This window comes from Antechinus flavipes, chromosome 2, assembly GCF_016432865.1.
Source record: "Antechinus flavipes isolate AdamAnt ecotype Samford, QLD, Australia chromosome 2, AdamAnt_v2, whole genome shotgun sequence".
NCBI lineage: Eukaryota > Metazoa > Chordata > Mammalia > Dasyuromorphia > Dasyuridae > Antechinus > Antechinus flavipes.
The window spans coordinates 4,014,530-4,036,784 of record NC_067399.1 but is presented as its reverse complement, the minus strand read 5'-3'; the positions used below and the strand labels follow the sequence as shown (position 1 = coordinate 4,036,784).

At 42.5% G+C, this 22,255-nt stretch overlaps 1 protein-coding gene across 8 annotated transcripts in view; it reads right to left on the bottom strand.

Annotated features, from left to right (window-relative positions):
• Positions 1-22,255, bottom strand: part of PUM2 (pumilio RNA binding family member 2) — a 78,240-nt gene that overhangs the window by 6,084 nt on the left and 49,901 nt on the right. For 4 of the 8 annotated variants that reach the window (XM_051974094.1, XM_051974087.1, XM_051974092.1 and 1 more), the window contains 3 exons: positions 4,756-5,023; positions 1,641-1,770; positions 806-940 (listed from right to left, as the gene is read on the bottom strand). In XM_051974094.1, coding sequence (XP_051830054.1) covers positions 806-940; positions 1,641-1,770; positions 4,756-5,023 — 533 coding nt within the window. The remainder of the gene's footprint in view (positions 1-805; positions 941-1,640; positions 1,771-4,755; positions 5,024-22,255) is intronic. The other 4 variants (XM_051974091.1, XM_051974096.1, XM_051974095.1 and 1 more) reach the window with 2 other exon arrangements.

The following is a 22,255-nucleotide window of genomic DNA, read 5'->3' as shown; positions in this document are numbered from 1 at the left end:
TAGGGCTGGCACCCCTTACACCAATGTGTGGGATACAGAAGGACCTGATAAATAATCTTTGATTGATTGAAAGGAAATCCAATGCAAGTAAACTGACTCACTTTAAGAATTTTATTTTTTAAAGTTACTCAAAGGTAATAAACATGAACAGAAAAGACAAGCGTGAACAATTCTCTAAGAAAAGTGAATTTCAGTGACCAGCAGGATGATTTCAGAAAGGCCTGGAGAGCCTTGCATGAACTGATGCCGAGTGAAATGAGCAGGACCAGGAGATCTTTATATACTTCAACAACAATACTATATGATGATCAATTCTGATGGATGTGGCCATTCTCAGCAATGAGATGAACAAAACCAGTTCCAATGGAGCAGTATTGAACTGAACCAGCTATGCCCAGCGAAATAATTCTGGGACAGGACTATGAACCACTACATAGAATTCCCAATGCCTCTATGTTTGCCCGCCTGCATTTTTGATTCCCTTCACAGACTAATTGTACGGTATTTCAAAGTCCGATTCTTTTTGTACAGCAAAATATTATGTATTTAATTTATACTTTAACAAATTTAACATGTATTGGTCAACCTGCCATCGGGGGAGGGATGGGGGGAAGGAGGGGGAAAATTGCAACAAAAGGTTTGGCAATTGTCAATGTTGTAAAATTACCCATGCATATAACTTGCAAATAAAAAGCTATTTAAAAAAAAGTGAAAAATGAAATTGTCAACAAAACTATGCCCAAAGGGCATAAAACCATGCAAAAAAAAAAAAAAGTGAATTTTAGAAGATGTGGTTATAACTTACAATTACCTGCTGGTCAGGGGAGATAGATTCTAATGCTTTCTGAATGACCCGGCAGCCATACATCTGTAAGGCCAATGGCAGGACGTGGCCTCGGATCCGGGTAGTCAGGGCAAGCTTCTGATCCAGGTTCCCAAACTGTAAGAAAAGAAAAGAGCTGGGGTATGGAAGTGGAGTCCGGCAGACTTTACCAAGTATTTCACCCCTTCCCACGGAGGATGGGGAGAGGGCAACATTATTCCAGTTTTAAAAGTGAAGAAAACTGGGTTACTTTGATATTAAGGGATTGGAACACTTGCAGCCCAAACCACAGCAATTGATAACAGTCTGGTAAGAATAAACGATCATTTCAAGCATCAAAGGGCAGAAGAGAAATCTGCTGGGGAGAGGATTCTCATTCACAAGGAGGAATAAACTGAGCCGCCTGAAACCCAATGGGGTTACTGACTGTCCTCCTCTCTTGGAATTTGAGTTCCCCTCTCCCCCAAAATGAGAGAAGACAAGCAAAGACTCTTTGTTAAGGCTCGCCAGGCCTCGGGATACCTCCCTTTGACCTTGACCACTCCAAAGCTAAATATGTTTCTGGGTACAGGTAAACTGTAGTTTAGGGTGGCTAAATAAAAATTCTTAGACAAAGGCTACCAGAGATAGAGACAAAGACTGGAAGAGGGATGAAAAAGAAAGGACATAGATAAGGCAGACACTTTGGAACGCCAAAGTGAATTCACCAGAAACCAAAGGACCCTCCTAAGGACATCCTTAAACATTAAAGCACAAAGTCCAAACACCCAGAACTGGTGGGTGGGATCAGCAGTGATAGAAACAGGAAACTTCTTACCTCAAAAAACTTCTGAATGACATAGTTGCCAAAGACGTCCGTCATCAGTTGATAGGCTGCTTGCAGAATCTCATTAAATACCATCTGGCGCTCAGTGGGCGTAGCTCGTTCTAGCTTCTGCTGTATGAACCTACGAGGAACAGAAATTCAAATGCCATCTGTAGATAACAGCAAAGAACCAACAAAACCCATGTCCATCGTCCTCAGAGGGATCTCCTGGAATTCAATTTGCTCATTTTGCAGGAAGAGAAAAGGAAACAGAATTCCAGAAAGTGCCTATGGTTACCGGGGTTGGGTTGGAACCCATGTCCGCTGGCTCCAAGCCTCCAATTCTCCCAATATTCCACACATTCAAAGAAACATGGAACTTCAGAGTTAAAGAGAAATCAATACAGTCCCCGTAATCTCTGGGACAAGCATCTGAGCTGCCTCTGATCTAAAACCTCCAGGGAGGCCGATGCCCTGAGATGGACTTCACTGCAGGGGCTTTGCCGGATGAGGCCAAAGTTCCCTTTTCTCCAGCTGTGCTTTTCCCAGATCCTTCGAGGGACAAACCCAAGGCCATTCCCCATCTGGCCCGCTTCTTATTAAAAGGTTTTAGAAGTGGTATAAGCACAGAAGAAGGTAAGAGTTGAAAGGAAGTCCCATAAACTTATCTTGAGGAATCTGAGGCCTTTGCCCAGATCCAGCCTCATTTTCATGCTCATCCACATCTCCCTAGTCTATGTAAACGGTGTCTTTTAGGATGTAGTCCAAAATGGCAATAAATGTCATGTATTCATTTTGGAGGTTATCATTCCTTACAAGCCATGGATCTCATTCAAAGTCCTACCTACTCATACCTGTTTTCGTTTTGAATTTCTGACAGCGATTTTTTTCTCAAATCGGTCTGATGTACCAGACATTCTAAAATTATACAATTACACTATCAAGCTCATCACTTTGGGTTTGTTTCTTTGGTTTGATAAATCTTGAGATACTATATCTATGATATTTCCCTGAACTACCATTTAAAAAACCACTAATAGAGTCAACTAGCCCATGATCTTAGGATGATCTAAAGATCTTAGAGTCCTATCAAAAATCAAAGTCTAATTACTTCCTCATCCCATTCTTTCCTCTTTGGGAATAAACTGGCCAAGGTTAGTTTTTCTTTGATGATCATCCTCTATTCCCACTCTTTTTGCTTCAATCGGACAAGGTCTGAGATTTCATGGGCACAGACCATGATGCCCGAGATCCCAACAGTCTTGCAGATGCCGACTTCCTCGAGGCCACAGTGCAGCTAAGAAGCCAGGTTCTGGTCTTCTCAACTCTCCAGAAAATGCTGTGCTGTCCATGGGACTCCCCCTGCCTCAGAAGAGACTGTTTGCTCATTCTTTTACACATTTTATCTGTAGATGGATTTTTAAAAACTAAAATACACAAAGCTTTATAGGATATTGACTGAAGAAATACTAATAAATAAAGGTAAATGTAGTCCCTGCCCTCTTGGAGCTCACATTCTAATGAAGAAAAAAATTTCCGAACAAAACAAAACAAAACAATGAACATAATACAGTGTGAGAAGGAGGTCATCTCAGAGGAGAGAGGACACAGAGAAGGCTGGGAAAGACTTTGCTGCATCTCAAAGGGAGCCAGGAAAGCCAGAAAGTAGGGGACAGGAGGGACAACAAGTGGAAAGGTACAGATTTAGATGGCTTGTTTGGAGTCAAGTCAGATATAAAAAAAGATGAGCAAGCTAGGAAGAGGCCAGCCCGATGCTTACTGAGGGAAGGGATCCAACTGCAATTTCATCACAGGTCTTTCTACCTGAAATCTGGCCCTGTATCACCATACTTCCCGTGCTGGAAATTCACAAAGATCAGGAGAAGGGAGAGGGAAACAATTCAGACTTCCTTCAGTAATTTTCTGGCCCAGTTGAGTTCTTGGATTTTGTTTGTTTTTTATTTGGGGGAGGGAGGAGTCATCTGTGACCCAGCTCCAATGACTGGCTCATTTATCTGGGAGCCTGAGAAGCTGTGTGAGGGGCTTGTCTGGGATCCCAGGGGGGTCTGTGCCCATTCTGTGTGAGAGCCTGCCTTCCGGGCTCACAGTGCTCCCATCAGCTACACCCAGACACAGTGACGTAACCTGGTACAGCCACCGCCAGAGCTCGCCACAGGTCGCACCTGAACCCAGATCTACCCAACTCAAAAGGTCAGTCGTTTCTTTGTTATCATTCCTGCTATTCCTTAGATCTTGCAAACTCGTAAATGATACCTATGCTGAAATGACACCAGCTAAGAATCTTTCACAGGAACTGGCTTGATTCGTGTGTTCCAACTGAAACATCACCTGAGAAGTCGCTCTTGATGTAGGATGGCTGCATGGCCTGAGCCAAATTCTTGATGTTTCATGGCAACTCCCACAGTGACATGGACCATGTCCGGTGGAGCTGCACTAGGAGAACCACCCTAACCCCTCCAAAACCAACCTGGCAACTCTGGATCTGGGTCCTCAGGATGCTTTATAAAAGCCCTACTTTAATTATTTTGAGACCATTTTGAAGTCATCCCAATCCCTAATTTATACATCTTACTGCATGCAGGTCACACAGGCCCAAATAAAGTAAGTCTACTTTCCAGGGCTGTGCAGTTACAGTCAGGAGTGATCTTAAGCAGGAATGGGAAAACACTAATGCCAGTGGACAGCACTGAGCAAACAAAGCCACTTGGGCTCCTGCACATATTTATAATCGCCGTTTGTTTTGCATTTTATCTTTAATTTTTAGAATAAACCCTGATCCCCCCAACTCACTAAAACAAATAAACCAAAAGTAAAGGTCAACAAGATCATCGAGCTACCCGAAACAGTGTGAGGAAACAATATCTCAGGGAGGCTCTTCACAACAGTATTATTGTCTGGGAGGGAGAAGGGGGGAAGGCAGGCCCATCAATCAATCATGCCTCCAGCTAGCTTCTGTTCTTGGAGGATACAGCAAAACGGGCGATTTTGGAGCCTTCCGAGTCAGATCTCCCCAAGGAACAGAATTCGAGACTGACCACCCACCAGGTCGCTGTAAGGCCTCTAAACAAACAGGGGAGCCGCATGCGGACAAGCGGAAGATACTCACCTGGAGCCATGCTGGTCTTGGGAAAACTCTACTATGTGCCCCATGAGGTCTCTGAGCTGAAGGTTCGGGAAACGGTTGTTCCGGAAATCTTCTAATAAGCGACTGCGGCCGGAGGGCATAATGTCGGCCCGGCTGTAGCGCAGCCGGGAGGGAGGGAACAGCTGGCTGCTGGAGCTGAAGAGGCTGCACGTGCTGGACGCGCTGCGGTGCTTGGCTTCTGCTCCAGGAGCTGCCGAGATATAACGCCCACTGCCATTGGCCAGGCCTCCTACAGCAAAGGGGCGCTCGTCAACTGGGGGTTTCAAGGCATTCCTCAAACACAAGTTTACTGAGAGCACAGATACAGTGAGCAAACCGCTAGTTTCCCCTTCCAACCGAGACCGATCACAGTGCAGGTTAACACTCCCAAGGCCTTACTGGGTGATGAGTGCAATCGTCAAAAGGAGAAAGGAAAGCAAGAGGGAAATGAACTTACAGAGAATATGCAGACTCTCTATCTGACCAAACCCCAGCAGCTAAGTTAAAAGTGCCGAGGAAAATCTTGGGAAGGCAAGAGAGCAAGTACTGGTTTAGCCCCTGTTGTGGGGCAAGTGCCCGGCTCGCTGCTCTCAGCACCAGGTGCCCTCTAGTGGCCTTATGCTCAAGCTGACAAGCAAGACTTCCAGAGCCCTCCAGCCTCAATGAGCCGATTCCTTCCCTTTGGAGGCTATTTCCCAAACAGATCCGACACTGTCTGGCTTACAGAAAACCAAGGGAACCAGAATCATCCTGTATGTGGATCAGGTGTCCTTGAGGGAATCAGGTGATACCAGTCACATAAAAAAGAGCCCTTAGGGGGTCGGATACATTAAAGGCTAAGGTTTAGCTGTGATAATTCATTTCTAATATATATATATTTTAATATGCTTCGTATACAACTTTCAGACTGCTCTGCAGACATTACAAAGACATTGTGGTCACTATCAACAATTCCTAGGGATTTTTCTGGGCAAAGGAATTAAGAAAGAACCGCTCATTTCAGGTCCATTCAGAACAACAAATTCAAATGGCTGCCAACACTAAGACAGAAGAAGAAAACATGAATGTCAAAGGGGGGGAGGGGAAAGCACTTGACAGTGTCCTTTTAAATATAATCAATCCTATAGAAAATGGAAAAACAGGAATTTAGGAGCAGGCTCTATTTTTTAAAGACCAAATTATGAAATCTTATGAATCTTGGCATCCCCTGGGTAAAGGGCGGTCCAGTTCAATCAGTCCTATGTGCTCATATTTTCATGGTGAAAACCAGTTTCTTGCTACTCAGAGTCGCATAAAAAAAGACAGGAAGTGAGTAGCTACAGGACAGACAGCCCCAGTAGGGCCAGGGAAGAACTTCATCTTCTCTCCTATGTTAACCAAAACCTCTCCACAGCCCCATTTCAAGGTCTGCAGAAAGACTCCCAGGGTGGTTAGTTCCCTGGGAATTAGCTTATGACTTTCAGCAATGGCCCCCATTGGCTCTGAGTAATTTCCTCCTTTCTTTCCTCATCCTTGAGGAGTCCTTCACACCCCCATGGCTTTCTTATTGCTCAAGTTAATTCCTCCCACAGCTGCTTTAACTCCTCTTCTTGATCCCTGAATTCAGCGACTAACAGCTGACATCTGCACCCTTCCTTCCAGTAGTGGACGTCTAGTTACTCTCTGAGCCACAGCAAAGACAACGCTCCACTGCTAGAAATTCTGCTCACCATCTCTAATCTATCCAACACTCTCAACTTCCACGACAAATTCATGGCTCGCTCTACTCCTCTGATGGTGCTTTCTCAGCCAGCCTCCTTCTCTAAGCAGAGTCCCCCTCTGTTGCCTTTAGTGAATTGAATTTCAGTGACTTCTTTACCTCAATCCACTTCTCCTACCACTTAAATCCATTACTTCTGGCAAGGCAACTGAGGCCTACTTATCTGACTCAGATTTACACATGCAAAGGTCACCAGCAGTATTTCAGAGTCATAGTAAGTAATCTTAACGGTCAAAAAGGATTGGGAAGAGCTGCGAGTGCCAAGTTCAATCCACTTCTGGGTTGAATAAACCACGGCCAAGAAATATCTGAAATGACTTGCTCAAGACTACACAAATAAGAAGTTATTAAGTGGCCCAACTGGGATATGAATCCAAGCCCAATCTTTGAGGTCACAAAGCAAGCTGATGGCAGAGTCCAGATCTCCTGACTCCTAGGATAGGGCTTTCCCCAAATATTACAGACTCCTATTATACTAAACACTATACTGAATTCCCCCCACCCACCTCCCCACTGGGATGCCGCTGTAAGGTGTGTATGCGTGTGTATATGCACATGAGCACAATTATGTGTATGTACACACCCACCCACATACACACCCCCACACCCATACACAACAATCACACACTACCACACCCTCAATATTTTATATGGGATGTTTTATTTTCTCAATTAAGGCTACAAATTTCTGGAAGAGAGAAGATGGTGTCTCTAATTTATCATTTACATTTTGGGAATCTGTACATTAAAAAGACAATGCAATCACAACCAACTAATGAGGCCCCTCTGCCCTGCTTCTGGGTATGGATAAGATTTTTCATCCTAAGTCCTTCCGAGTAGGTATGACTGATTGTACTCCTGAGAACAACAAAGTCATTTACAGCTGGTCATCCCACAACATTGCTATTACTTTGTTTACAATATATTTCATTTTGTTCATGGAGGACTTTTTCCCCTGTGAGCAACCTGTTCATCATTTCACAGAGAACAATAATACTGCATCAGAGAAACTTGCTTCAAAAATTTTTTCCAATTACTATTGCTAATTGTATTCCCCCACCCCCACCCCTATTTATTCTCCCTCTCCTTTTATCCTGTCCCTCCTCAAAAGTGTTTTGCGAAGAATATGCCCTCTCTTTTAATCATCCTTTTCCTTTTCCCATATCCCATTCCTGTCCTATTTTCCTGCAGGTAAGATAGATTTCTATATTCCTATCGAGTATGTATGTTATTTCCTATTTGAGCCAATTCTGATGAGAGTAAAGTTCACTCCTTCCTCCTCTCCTCTCCCTCTTCCCCTCTACTCTTGACTTAAAAAAAAAAAAAAAAAAAAAAAGATACTCTCTCTTCATGTCCAACTCACACTCATATGAGGCCCAACAACATATTACCTCTAATAAGTCTCCCTCTGAGACTTAATGATCTCTGCTTCAGTGGGATCCCTGATGAAGTTAGGGGATTGCCTACTTTCATTACACCCAAATGACTGCCTCAAATATGTCTCTTGTTTTTTGTTTCTTTTTGGTGAGGCAATTGAAGTTAAATGACTTGCCCAGGATGGCATAGCTAGGAAGTATTAAAATGTCTGAGGTCAAATTTGAACTCAGGTCCTCCAGACTCCAGATCCACTGCAGCACCATCTAGCTACCCCTCAAACATGTCTTAAAAAGACATGTAAGAAGACTCCATGTAACCCTTTCTTTTTATGACAGGACAAAATTGGCTATTAAGAACAAATCACATTTTTTTCCTACAGCCGTTTTAATTATGAGGCTGAAAGGAGCCTAAGGACTACCCTTTTCCAATCCCTTCAGGCACATGTAGCACCTTTTCCCATTAGAATAAAAGAATTCAGAGTGGGGGGAATCATTAATGGGATCATCAATGCTAACTGTCATTTTATAGTCAAAAAAGCTGAGGTCCAGCTAGAGAAAGGAACTGGCTCAAGGCTATGGTCTTAGAGAGAAGGGACTGAACACAGAAAACTGAGAGATGGTGAAAATGGGCTGAGATAATCATGCTTCGGACCTGAGGTGTGTGGGACTGAGTGGACATAATGAAAGCCGATCCAGAAGGGCTGTCTGACTGTAGAGTTCTTCTGAACAGTTCATTGCAGAGATGTAGAGAAAGAAAGGCACTTAAAGGAAGTTACCAGCTGAGGGCTCCACAAGTACAGACACGGTTGTACCAAAAGAGATCCCAGGATGAGCCCAGGAGAATACAATGAGGAACATTGTGGGGGTCCCAGATGACAGTCAGTGGCGGAGAGGGGGTTGTCATTCTAGACAAAGGCACCCAAGGTGGAGGTCCCTCCACGGCACTGATGCCAGCCCATCTACTCGCCATGACTTATCCCAAGCAGATGGGCTTAAGAAGCACAAGAGGATGAAAGGGATCTACTCTCTCTCTCAACTGTTCTGGCCCCCAAGTCCCCATTTCTCCCCCTAAACATCCCCAGGCTCTGGATGACTTGATCAGGTCACCGTCCTTGGTCAGTTCATCTCACCAGTCGACAGGTATGAATTAATTAGCTCCTGTACTGGGGGGATTTCAAAGAATCAAACAATGGGAAAAACAATGAGAACATACCAGTGGAATAACTATAATTACACATAAATGAGTGATAAGGCCGAATGGTCAGAACTGGAACCATGCTAAGGTTTTGAAAATGAGACAAGAGGGAGGGGAAACAGCTTTTGTTTTCTAGGAGATTTGAGCTACAAGATAATAGCTTGAGAGGATGGAAGGACCTAAGGAATTTGAAATATGGGGGAGTCTAGGGAACATTTCAAGGTAGGAATGATTAGATCAGGAGAGGATGCTAAGGAAGGTGAGAGGAGTGGGATGGGACCAAGGATATATATAAACAAGATAGCTTTGGCAAGGATGATAGTTCTATCGACAGAGACTGGATCATCAGAAAGAAGAGGGAAGAAGGGAGCACCTCTTTAATCTTGAATGGTCTAAAATTTGCACCCCAAAAAATAACATCACTTGGCCCAAGAAGGAAATTTTTGATAAACATGAGCTAAAATGTATGGGAGGGAAAAGTATATGCAGATCTGGCCCTGTACTATGTAGTTTATTCTGGACTTTGTAGGGCTGCCCCTCCTGGGATCCAACTGCTGCAGACCATTCAATCTGGCTATTTCACTTATGGAGAGAGAAGTTTCTGATGGATCATAACCCCTGTATTTTCTATTCCTTTTCCTCAAAGTGCCGTGAACTCTCAAGGATGGGGGCTTCGATGTCACTTTGGTCCTCAATATTTCCAGATGAGGTCCAACCACCCAGGTTAGGGAGCTGCTACACCATAAACTGTGTGGTTGGCAACATATAGATAAGGGTCCGTTCGGTAAAGAATATGACTCCACTTGTACACATCTGAGGCAGAAACTGTTCTGTATGGGTCTTAGGAAACAAGCTAATTTTTCTTCACAAGCAGCCCATCATTGAAGAAATTTTTTCTGTTTACTACTACAGCCCTCACAGTTTGAAGGTTCATACTGACAAAGAGCTAAACTTGGAAACAAAATTAAAGACTATTTGGGAAAGCCTCATGAAGAGCAGAGCTGAGCAAGCCAGCAAACACAGCTAAATGTGGAAGCCCTAAGCTTATTTTGTGTGGTGGCTCATGGGTAGGAAAAGCTGGTAAAGCCCAGATCTCTTCTGACAGTTGGGTTTTAAATGCCTAAAATAAAATACATGGATTACAAAGAGTTAAAAGCCTTGCTTATCTGCCGTTGAATAGAGAATCTCAACCAAAGGCAGTGGGGAATCCCTCATCTGAGTCAGGCAGGCAGAAGAAAAAGCAGATTAAACTGAGGGCTCCTGGCGATCCTGGGTCAGAAATCGCCTCGCTGCTAGCAAGTCTTCTTCGCCGCTAGTGGCACTTACATGTTGTCCCCCTCACCTTCCCACGGAATTGTCAGTTAACGTGATGCTTCAAGACAATTCCAATGGCCTTGGGATGCAAACTGCCAGGTGCATTCAGAGGGTTATGAATGGAAATGGAAGTTGACTATTTTCAGTTTGCTTTTTCCTTCTCTTGGTTTTTTCCCTTTTGGTCTGATTTTTCTTGCATAGCATGATAAATATGGAAATGTGTTTAAAAGGATTGTACATGTTTAACCTATATCAGATTGCTTGCTGTCTTGGGGAGGGGGGATTCAGGGAGAAAAACTCTGGAACACAAACTCATATAAAAATGAATGTTAAACTATCATTACATGTATTTGGAAAAACGAAATGCTATTGAGGAAAAAAAAAATGCTAAAAAGAGGACAGGGCAAGGGAGGAGGGGATGGGGAAAGGCCTTCTTAAGCTATAGAAAAAGTAACAAAATCCAGAAGGATTCTGGCTCAAAATTATGTCTGTAACCTCAGTTGTTTGTAGCACTCCGTTAGAAAATTATATGGTTTCACTAGATGGACTCTGGACTCTGGCTGAAGCTTTTCTACTGTCCAGAATGGGATGGGAAGAATTTGTGACTTTTAAAGTCGATTTAAAATTTGCAACTTTTAAAGTCAAATTAAAAAAGAAAAAAAAAAAATCAAGCTAATTTCTTTATATAAAGAATTAAAAGGCTTAAAAACCCACCTGCTTTTCTTCTTCATCCACCCCACCTAACCCAACCTCACCTCACCACTCCATACCTTTTTGGGAAAAGTTCACTGATATTTCTAATCAAGAAGGTGGCAATTTTCACCAATTTCAAAATAAAACGGAATGTTTCTGGCACCCAGAGTCAAACACAGCTTCTTCCAGCTGTTTTAAAGCCCTCTTTTTGAGGCCCTTCTTAGGGCTAGAGTGTTTTTTGTTTGCTTCAGCATCTCAGAAGACATATCAGTCCTTGACTGGGACTCCCAAGTGCTGGCCAGTCCTCCATGGCAGCTCAGGAACCTCAGACGCATCCCCTAATGTTGTCCTGACTCCACAGAATCCCAGGATTGTAGAATCTCACAGTTGGACAAAATCTCAAAGATTATCTACTAGTCCGACCCACACTGATCAAGAAGCCTCAGTGCATCTAAGTACCAAGCACTGTGCAATCCACAGGGACACAAAAACACAGATAGATCAGCCAATTCACAAGCATTTCCTTTGTGCCAAGCACTATATCAAGTGAGACAATCACTGTACTGGGGAAGATTAGTTCCTAAACAAATTTAAAACATCCCAAAAAAAGGAAACTGGAATGCTTCTTGAAGGAGAGACATGATTACTTCAGCTGAGCTCTGAAGGAAAGCCACAATTCCAAAAGCCAGAAGAGCCAGGCCATGAGACAGCCATCCTAGAGACAACGGGAAAGCCATAGGATTGAGCGAGAGGTGAACTTTTCCTCCCCAATCTAGCTGTACAGAACACAACCAAGGAATATAAAATACTCTTTTCCTATTGTGTACACGGTATACTTTTTCCTTTCTAAAAAGACCTCACTCTGGCTGTGATCTGTATTTGAATCTCTCCAGGGGTCCATCTAAGTTGCTAACTCTTTTCCTCACTGGAATCCTGTTCTCACAGTGCCCATCAGGTCCTAGTTCATGCCGTGCAGTCACCAGTGCCTCAGTGGCTGCTCTCTCCTCTGCCACCTACAGGAAGCCTGTTCCAGGATTGCCACAGTGGTTAAAATTCCCCTCCCACCAAATTTTGTTAATTTTGTACCTAATCAAACTGCTATGATGCCTCCCCCAAAAGCAACTCAGGTTCATTAAGTAAACTTTCTTTTCATGGCTTGACTATATGCTAGATATCACAAGTCACTCACTGCTTGACTTCAGCCACCCTGTCAGGGAGTAATGGGAGTCACTGCAGCAGCACTCTCCCCCTCCTCCCCGCCCCCCCCATCCTCAGCAGCCACTCTGCTGCCATGTCTCACTGATCTGAGATCCCAGAATGGCTCCGCTTTCAAAGCTCTCTAACCAAGTTTAGCTCCTTATGGCCCCACAGGAAGACTACTATACTGACTTCCAACTGGCATCCTGAACCCAGGTCTCTCCCTTCTCCAATCTACCCCAACTAGCGGCTCCCGTGCAGTGGACAAAGCGTCATGTCTGTGTCATGTCTGAAGCCAGGAAGACCTGAATTAAAATCCAGCCCCACATAATTACTAGTTGCATGATTTTGTGACCCTTTGTTAATTAACATTGACAAAGAAACCCTGGATTTAAAACCAAAACAAGGCAGTCTTTAACATAAGTACAAAAAACAAAATAGAAAACCTCATACATCTGAGTCAATATCATCTAAAAATTCAGGTTCAGTTCCCATTAAATCCCCAGTCTTTGGAACTCTCCAAGAAAGATGGTTAAGCAGGAGAAGTCTTTTAGGAAAAAGTGCTCCTGTCCCATTGTGCCCAAAGCTCTATTTTTATATTTTTTTATATTATCTAATTAAAAAAATTTTTTTTATTACATTATCTAATTAATGCTAGGTTCTACCCCCTACAAAGCAAAGTAATGTCTACCACAAATTGTAGGTATATATAAACACTCACTTCCCAGGTTAGTTGTGAGAAGCCAATGAGAGACTATAAAGAGCTGAGCATAATACTTGGCACATCATAAGTTCTATAGCAATTCTAGCAATTATTAATATCATTACAGAAGCAAACTTGATCTTGGGCCTTAGAGTAATGAGGGATGTGAACACGTTTGGACGAGTAATTTAATGAGAAACTCCAGAAATAAATTATGAGAACAAAGATGAAGACAGGAAATTGAAGGATTCAATAATTATACCTGAAAAATGTAAAGAGCTTGAATAGAGGCCAATGTGGATTTCCATGAAGGTTAAACAAAAAAAAACTCAAAAGTTTAGCATCAAGGACAAAACATGTTTCTAACCACCCCCTTGCTCCCCACCAAAAAAGAAAAATAGGGAGGGAGGGGGGAAGAACGGGGAGACAACTTCAGTCAAAAACTTTTTTGTGGCCAGCCAGTCATTAAATATGACCCCATTTAGATACCATTAAGATACCTCTTCTCCAAAGAGCAACGGGAGTGGGAAAAGCATGGGATCTTGGAGCGGGAGGCCTTGGCTCAAATACTGCTTTCTGGAATCTCAACATGCTTAGGCTTTCATTGCCCCAACAGTACATTCATTTCAGAATTTACCTATAAAATAAGGGGCCTGTAGAAGATGATTTCTGGAGATTCTAGATTGATAAATGGAAGTCATTGCTATCAAGGGAAATTTGCCCAATAAGGCTTTTTAACAGTGGAATAGATTATCAAAGGAAGTTACAAATATAACTCCTGTTTTCTGAATATTACAGATCAGACACATTCACTGCACTCTCAGGAAGCTGACAAGGGTGGAAACCTGTAGCATTAAGAGAGTTGATGCTTTATATTTTATAATGTTAAGATTTAACAATTGTTGCAGAGTGCCTCTACTGGGCCTGTATCCCAAAGAGAATATAAATAAGGAAAAGGATCTACATGTGCAAAAAGTGTTTGTGGCAGGATACTAGAAACTGAGTAGATTGTTCTATAAGAAACCATCAGGAGGATGATTTCAGAGAGGCCTGGAGAGACTTACAGGAACTGATGCTGAGTGAAATGAGCAGAACCAGGAGATCATTGTACACGGCAACAAGATTATGTGATGATCAACTGTTAATGGAGTTGGCTCTTCTCAATAATGAAGTGATTAAAGGCAATTCCAACAGACTTGGAAATGCCATCTCCATCCAGAGAGAGAATCATGGAGACTGAATGTGGCTTTAACCACAGTATTTTCACCTTTGTTGTTGTTGTTTGTTTACTTGTTTTTTGTTCTGCCTCTTTTTTCCCTTTTGATCTGACTTTTTCTTGTACAGCAATATGGATATGGAAATTTATGTAGAAGAATTACACGTGTTTAACCTGTATTAGATTGCTTGCTACCTTGAGGAGGGGAAGGGAGAGAGGGAGGGAGAAAAATTTGGTACACAAGGTTTTACAAAGGTAAAAGTTGAAAACTTTTTTTGAACGTATTTGGAAAAATAAAATACTATTAAAAACAATTTTTAAAAAGGAAACTAAAAGAAAAGTTGTAGGCACCCTAAGGGCAAGATGCTTTCTACCATTTGCTACTGTAACTAAGTAAATATAATTGAAACTAAAGAAATGCTTTCCAAAAGGTTCATGTGAGGATTAAGTAACAAACAAAAACAAACAAACAAAAACCACACCCTTGTTTTCACCAAAGCCTGTGATATTAAAAAAGAGCACATTTCTACAAAAGTAACAATTGGAACATCTTAACAGGGACTTGGGGAGAGAGGATCCCAAAGATACAAAAACAAAATATACAAAGATAGAAACATCACTGTCACTTTCCAAGACTTATTCCACTGAAATGAACAAGTATCTTCTTTCCCTCACCAATCTCACTAGACACTGGCCCACAAGTAAACCAAAGGTCATTGTCATTTTAAAAATGCTTTATCTACACCATTTTTTAAAAAGCATATATCATTTTGACACCTTTACTTTCATGATCAAAATACTGTTCAACATGAACAATAATCTGAAATCATGGGCTTTCCCATGCTACTCTTTCTTTCTCCACTTGCTTTTTCTCATGAAAAATGAGAGTGCACAACTTTCTAAGATATGGGCACCTACTATTGTTCCGGGTCCTTGACAAGTCTAGTGGTACAGCCTGAAACTCTGATCATTATGGTCCTTCTTACCCCACTGGAAGCCAAAGTCAGTTCATTGGTTCAAAGAATGAAGGAAGGAGCTAATAATTTCACTGTATTACTATAAACTGAAACCCCAAAAAGTTGGATCACATCAGAGCCCTACCAGTCTATTTAGACAATTCAGGCCAACATCTCTATTTTCTAGAGTTTTAGGAAATAGATAGCTAGTCTGATTTCCGTCCACTTTTTATTTTAAATGTAAATGAATTTTCAAATTCAAGACATATATCTACTCTGAATTTAAAGTAGTTATATAAGATCCAAAACTGATTCCTGCCAGGATATTTTCCCCATCAATTTTCAGTTTTCCCATCAATACTTGTCAAACAGAGGAGTCTTCATTTTGTTCCTACCCTGTGACTGTATGGAACCCTCATATTATAATTTAGCACTCAAAGAATGGCTTTAGTTCTTCATTGTGTGGATACCATGGACAGCAAGTGGATTTTTGGCAGAGAAAGGTGATGCAAAAGATTTCTCTGCTTCTCCACCAACATCAAAAGTTTGTGTATGGCCACAATCAACACAACTCTAAGGGGATTTGGAGGAAAAAAAGAAGTCTTTACATCAAAGCTCTGATAACAAGAGTAAGAGTCACTCTACATGGCTGAACGTATGGTTCCCCCCAAAATAATTACAAACTATTGCCAACTAGGTAAAAGAATGCTCCAATCACTTAAAAAAAAAAGCTGCAAATTCAGACAATTCTCAAAATTCTCTGCATATCCAGCCAATTGGCAAAGATGGCAAAAAGTGGGAAGATGATGTGGATGGGGATAGGAAGATAACATGAAGAAAACCGAAGGCAAAGAAGCCTAAGTATGAAGTGGGGGATGGCACAGCATATGTAGAAGAAGGGAGAGAAATCCGGCCCGGCAGGCAGTTGCTGTCCAAGGATCAGGAAGAGACAAGAGTGAGAAAGGACAGAGACTCTGTCCTTGAAGCTTAAGGCAAGAGTGAGCCCACAGTGCTTCACAGAAAGCCAAAAGGGTGCACGTGGGCCGGCTCCTACAGCCTTGGCAGGATACACTACCTGCCACTCAAGAGCTTGTGATGTGGCTTCTCAGCCATGCCATCTCCAGCAAAGCGCCTTCCCTGGCCCTATACCTGCAGCCCTCGGGCTCACCAATAGCCTTCTTAACAACATGACATATACAAGTGAACGAATTAAAATGTATACAAAGCAGCTTGGAAGGAAGGGCAATTGCACTTGGTGGTAGACTGGCAAAGGGGTATGGAAAAGCCTCGTGCCGGGGATGGTTAAAAGAAAAGGAGGATTCCCTGATGCAAAGTTAAGGAGGGAGCTCGCAGCCAGAACATGGGAGTGCCAGGGGCACCAGAGGAAAAGCAGCCACATGGCCAGAGCACTAAATGGGGCAGGAGGGCAGAAGGAAAGGCCGAGTCCAACATGGTAATGGGGCCACCGTATAGGGGCAGCAGCCTGGGCAGATCCGGCTGTGGGCAAAAGACAAGGTGATGATAGGGGAGAGGAGTTGGGGGGTGCCTGTGGAAGTGGAGAGAAGTATCAAAAAAGGGAGATGCTTTGAAGATATAAAGGGCAAACAATAGAGTACACGCAAGAGCAAAGGTGAGGAGTACAGGGCAACAGCCACGCTGTGAGCTTTTCACTCTGAGAAGATGACAGTGCTTCTGACAGAAAGCAGGAGGCCTGTGAGGGAGGGTCTTGGACCAGTAGAATCTCTGGGACTAAGGGCAGGATGTTTGGCTCCAACAAGGGCTTACTCTTTTCTAAAAATCATACTAAGAGCAGGATGTTTGGCTCCAACAAGGGCTTGCTCTTTTCTAAAAATCAATCTGAGACCCATCAAATACCAGCCCCACTCCTCTTGAATGTTTCCACCTGTATCAGTCCAATAAATGCCTGTACTTCTGGGATGTCAGCTCCAAGTGATTCCCTGAGCTTAGGCCAGGTGACAGAGGTAGTAAGTTTTGGCTAAGCATCTTCACAACCCTTAAAATGGAGCCTGGGGGAATTTTCCTAGGCTGGGGGTAGATCAAAAGCAACAACACATAGTCAACATGAGACCCAACTCTTCTTGAAACTGTCCACCCATGATGGCAACATCCTGACCTCAGACCAAGAGAACAAAGACCAAGATGTTTTCTGGCCAATCTTGGGGGGGGTGGGTGTTTAACCACTTTTGTATTTGTGTTCTGGATTTTGGAGGTGAGGGCCTAATTTTAATCAGGGCATTCTAGGTATCCTTGTGCTACATTTGTGGTTTTGGAAAAGCTCTGAAAAAATTAGCTTTCTCGCTAGCAAATCTCTGCCCAAGCATGCACTAGGTGGTCTTGCTAATGTCTCATATCACATGACGCGAGAACAGTTTTGCAAGCTCCAGGTATAGGGCTTGTAGCTACAAAAAAAAAAAAAAAGTATGTGGTTGTTGGGAGAAGAGGTTCACTGTGTTGGTAAAATGGAGCACAAAATCCTGTGATTCAGCTTCAGGTTACAGTTCACTTCTGGAGGGGTGAATTTCACCCTGGGATTATATATTACGGGAACATTCTTCAGGCTCAATTATTCAGACAGGATATTCAGACAGCTTCATGACAAGCCAGATATCAGAATTGGAAAGAAGCCCAAACCTCCCCTGGCCTCACCTGAACACACATGTGTACATGTAAATTCAAATGCATAACATTTGATATATGATCAAATCTCATCTTACTTAATACAGCTTTTTAATAGCCCTGACAGACGGCTGTTTGTGTTCAACAAATTGTGTTGGTGATGGGGAGGGAAGCGGGGGGGGCACAGGGGGAGAAGAAAAGAATATTCCTTCCTTTCTGTTATTAAAGCAACATGTTTAGCTGTGATAATTCTTACAAGTCATTTTCTGAGAAGGAGGGTTGCTTTTTATCTCCTGTAAGGTCCTGAAAAATCATGATTAAAATTGGAAATACAAGTCTTGTGAGTGACTGAGAAGTAACTGATCAGAAAGAGCACTTTTAATTGAATGATGAAGTCAGAAGTGAGCCTGCCAAGGGCTCAGGACCAAGTGAGGGCAGAGAAATGAGGCAGAATGTGCCAACAGCTTTTTCTAGGAGTCTGGCTGAGAAAAGAATGAGAGATTACAAGTTGCTAGTTAAGAGGACGGTGAGTTCTAATAAAGAGCTGTTGCTGCTGGTTTTCAAATGATGGGGGAGATTTGGGTCTGTGTTTAAGTTAAGAACATTAAAAGATGATTCACGAAATGGAGAGGGGACACTTGAGGTTGCTTTTGTGCTGAGAATAAGAAGAGGAGAGAGGCAGGCACAGGGAGGGACATGTTAGATATATAATAGAAGCAGGGAAGGAAGGATGCGGAATGTAGTTTGTACTGGAAGAGAATGGGAGTCAAGGAAGCACACACACCAAATGCCTCGCTTTTCTCTGAAAAGAAAGTCCAGATGTTCAGCTGAGAGAGAGGAGGCAAAGTGTGAAGAGAAGGATTCTAGCAGATCCTCTGGGGAATGATGGAGAGAATGAATTCTGTAAAGATGAAAGTAAAAATATCCAGCAATCTACCGCGCAGGATTGAGAGAGCATGTTTTAAAAAACCCAGGAGACCAGCCCAGCTCAGTCTTGGGGCTCCATTGTATGTTTTCTGCCCCTCACACTATTAAATGAGACCACAGGTAAAAATGGAGCCGCGGAGGGACAAGTCACCGTCCCATGGCCCCTAAGCCATTTTCCATCATTCCCTTCCTTAGACCAATTTTCCCATTTCTACCAACTTTCCAGCCACCTAACACAACCCTAAATCTCAAGAGTCTCTGAAGACTTCACACAGCATTCAAACAAGTCTTATTTCCTCTCTCCCAGCCCCATCTCATCTGTTATTTCTAAAAGACCATTCTAGATTTCTAAAATTCACATTTCATACTAACAAAATAACCTGTTGCTATGGAACTCTACCACTGTCCAGTAAAGCCATCAATTGGTGAGGTGCGTGGCTAGCTCTATGCCAGTTATCACCACTTCTGAATACAACCTCAAATCCAGCTGTGCCGGCTAGGTAAGATGCACATCCGTGCAGTATAAGACACTAACATGTGATGGGAAAAATGGGAACCTTTTGAAAGTGAGAAGCACTTGCACCTCTCTTCATCTGTTTGGCTACAATAACATGGAAAACAAACATTGGTTTGCCTGCAAAACTTGGGAGAAGAGTTTCACATGCTGTTGAATGGCTCTACTATTGCACTGGGACTTCAAAGAGTTATTTTAGGATTGCCTTTTTAAAATTTTTTTTTTTAAACCAGACCTGGGATTTCATCTCTGTACAGAGCTCCAGGTGATGACACTCCCTCAATTCTATTAGCAATTGCTCTACCACTGGGTCTTGGGAAAGGATCTGAGAGGTTCCATGAGAACCCATGGCTGCCCAGCCAGAGTGGGTACAAGGTGGGGCTGATGGTAAGTAATGGTTAACCTCCTCCTTCCTCTCCACTGTTCCCTGTCTTCCACACATGCAAATCAAAGAGCACTGGGTTAGGACACCTTCAGGATTTAACCTAAGAAAATACCAAATTTACTAAATATTAAACCGCTTTCCATCAGAAAGTCAAACTCAAGATTCAATTAAGGAAATATGTGTCCTTGAGAGTCTCAAAACCATCTATGCTATGGGAAATGCTGGCATTTTTTCTTTTGACTTTCTAAGGGAGAAATTTCAGCACAGTCAATGAGTTAAAATTTGGCATTCACATTTTATATTAATTTCCTTGAAAGGAATACTTGCTAATTTTCATACTTTCAACACTTCATAATCACATCACACTTGCCCGCTTCTGCTTAGATGCTAAGGAAGTCATCGAAAATGAAGAAAACACTTCAAAAGACTCAGCTTGAGACTCTTTCAAGAGTCTCATTTTATAATCCACGAATTCCTCATAAAGCTTCTATCATTTTCTTTCAGACACAGATTCTTTGATGTCCTTTCCAGAGTTTGGGGGAAACCTCAACTGACAGAGTGGCAACAGGAAGGGATCAATCAAATCTGGCTACAATGTCACCTGCTCTTTCACCCACACCTTGTGATAGATGTGGGAAGGCAGAGAATGACTTCATTTTAGCCCTTGTTGCTCCAACAACTAGCACAATGCCTAGTACATAGTAGGCACTTAATAAATGTGTGACTGATTGGAGCAGAACATCTGATCTTTCAGAACAAGAATTTCTCAGAGCAACTGCTTTTGAAAGGAGCACAATCTTTTTGCTAAAGACATATTTTATCTTCAGTCTTATCTCTGAAACATAGAAATGTTTTATTAATCCTTTCCACCCTACTTTCCCCACTTTCCCCCTTAATTCAAGAAACTTCAGCTGGCTATGGGCTTTAGGAAGCTTGCCACAAAGCCCATTTCCCCCAGCTCCCTGGTCTGTGGTGTGCTCATCCTTCCAGATCAAGCCACTAAGCTCGATTTCAATTGTCCAACTTTACGAAGAGAACCAGCATGAAAGCTGAAAGTGGCAATGGGGATCCCTGGAAAGGATTCTCCAACCGCTCCTCCTTGTCCAGCCTCTACTCTGCAAAGGCAGAGATCTTGGGCCTTCGAGGACAGGACTGGACAGTTGAGTTAACAGTTCTTTTCCCTGGGAGACTCTAGCCTCCTTGTCTCACTGTAGGTGTCTGGCTAGTATTGAACTGAAAAGGGATGGCCCCACCCCCACAGCATCCATGTTGGAGTGAAATCCGTGGCAACCATCTGAGCCAAGTGCCAATCTGCTTTGTCACCTTCATAAAGGAAAAAGAAGAGAACCCCAAAGGGAAGCTTCCCTACATCAACTGAGCATAGAACAGAGCTCCCAAACCCAACGCACAGTCCAGCTGGACATCAGATCCTGCTGGCCAAAGCTCCTCGCCTCACTCCTCTGCAAAGCTCTCAGAAAAGAGACAAACCCAAGGGAAGAAAAGCATGGCTGAGTGGTCAATATGAAAGGCCGCCAATGGCCACGCCACAATGGACCCGAGCTGTAGAAATGAATACAATATTCATTAACACAATGACAACCCAGCACCGAACTCCTTGGTTCTTTGGAAGTGCTTTCTCAGCATGGGTTGTTGCCAGTCCCTGAACAACCCCCAGTGTGCCCAATATTTCAACCAAAAAAAGTTGTGGGCCACCACAGTTGATAGAGGGGGCTCTGCTGTGACTGGGACATATGCTTACTCAACGCTTCTATATACAGAAAGCCTTGAAACATGAGCTCTTCTGTACCCTGACAAAAGACTGTTCAGAATACATTAAAAAACAAAATTTCAAAACAACTAAATAGGATTTCAGAGTATTCAAAACCAAGTTTTACTTTGAGATGAATTGAAGTCATAGGCAATCCTAATATTGAACCCAAGAAAAAGTATATGTTATGAAGTCTACAAAGGACTGAGCTACATCAATTCACACAGCGTACTGTTAACCCACAAAGCAAAGAAAAAAAGAAACAGGAAGAAAAGTTCTATTTCAAAGTGAAAACAATAAAAGTTCTCTATCAATTGAAGTGCTTAGTCCTTCCAGTGTTAATCACTGTAAAACAGAGATAATCAGCCTCAAGATAAATATCATTTACATTAACTATTGGTTAGATTCATTTGTAGAGTCTTATTGACATGGACAAGTATATCCATGTGAGAGAGCATAAAATGATTACTGCCCATTTATAAGTTTTAGGGTGACTACCCAAACTGAATAGTCACAAAACTGTTACATGTACAAAAATAAAATTTTTCATTAAAGTCTATACTCTACAAAATTTTTTTTTTAAATTTCTAGCATTGTTTTATTTCAGAAAATTGAGAGTATAAAACATTATCTAAAATATTCTGTTCAAAGGCCTCAAACTAATGAAAACAATGAAATGCAGCAGTCGTGTGCCCAGGACAAAACCCGAAGCCCATTTCCTGTTCCTGATCTCACTCTGGCTGTTAGGTAGGTGCAGAGGGCCCATGTGGAAAGGAGACATCAGTCCACTTTGCAAACCTCTGCTAAGTTTTTCCTTTCTCACACATACAAACTTTGAAGAA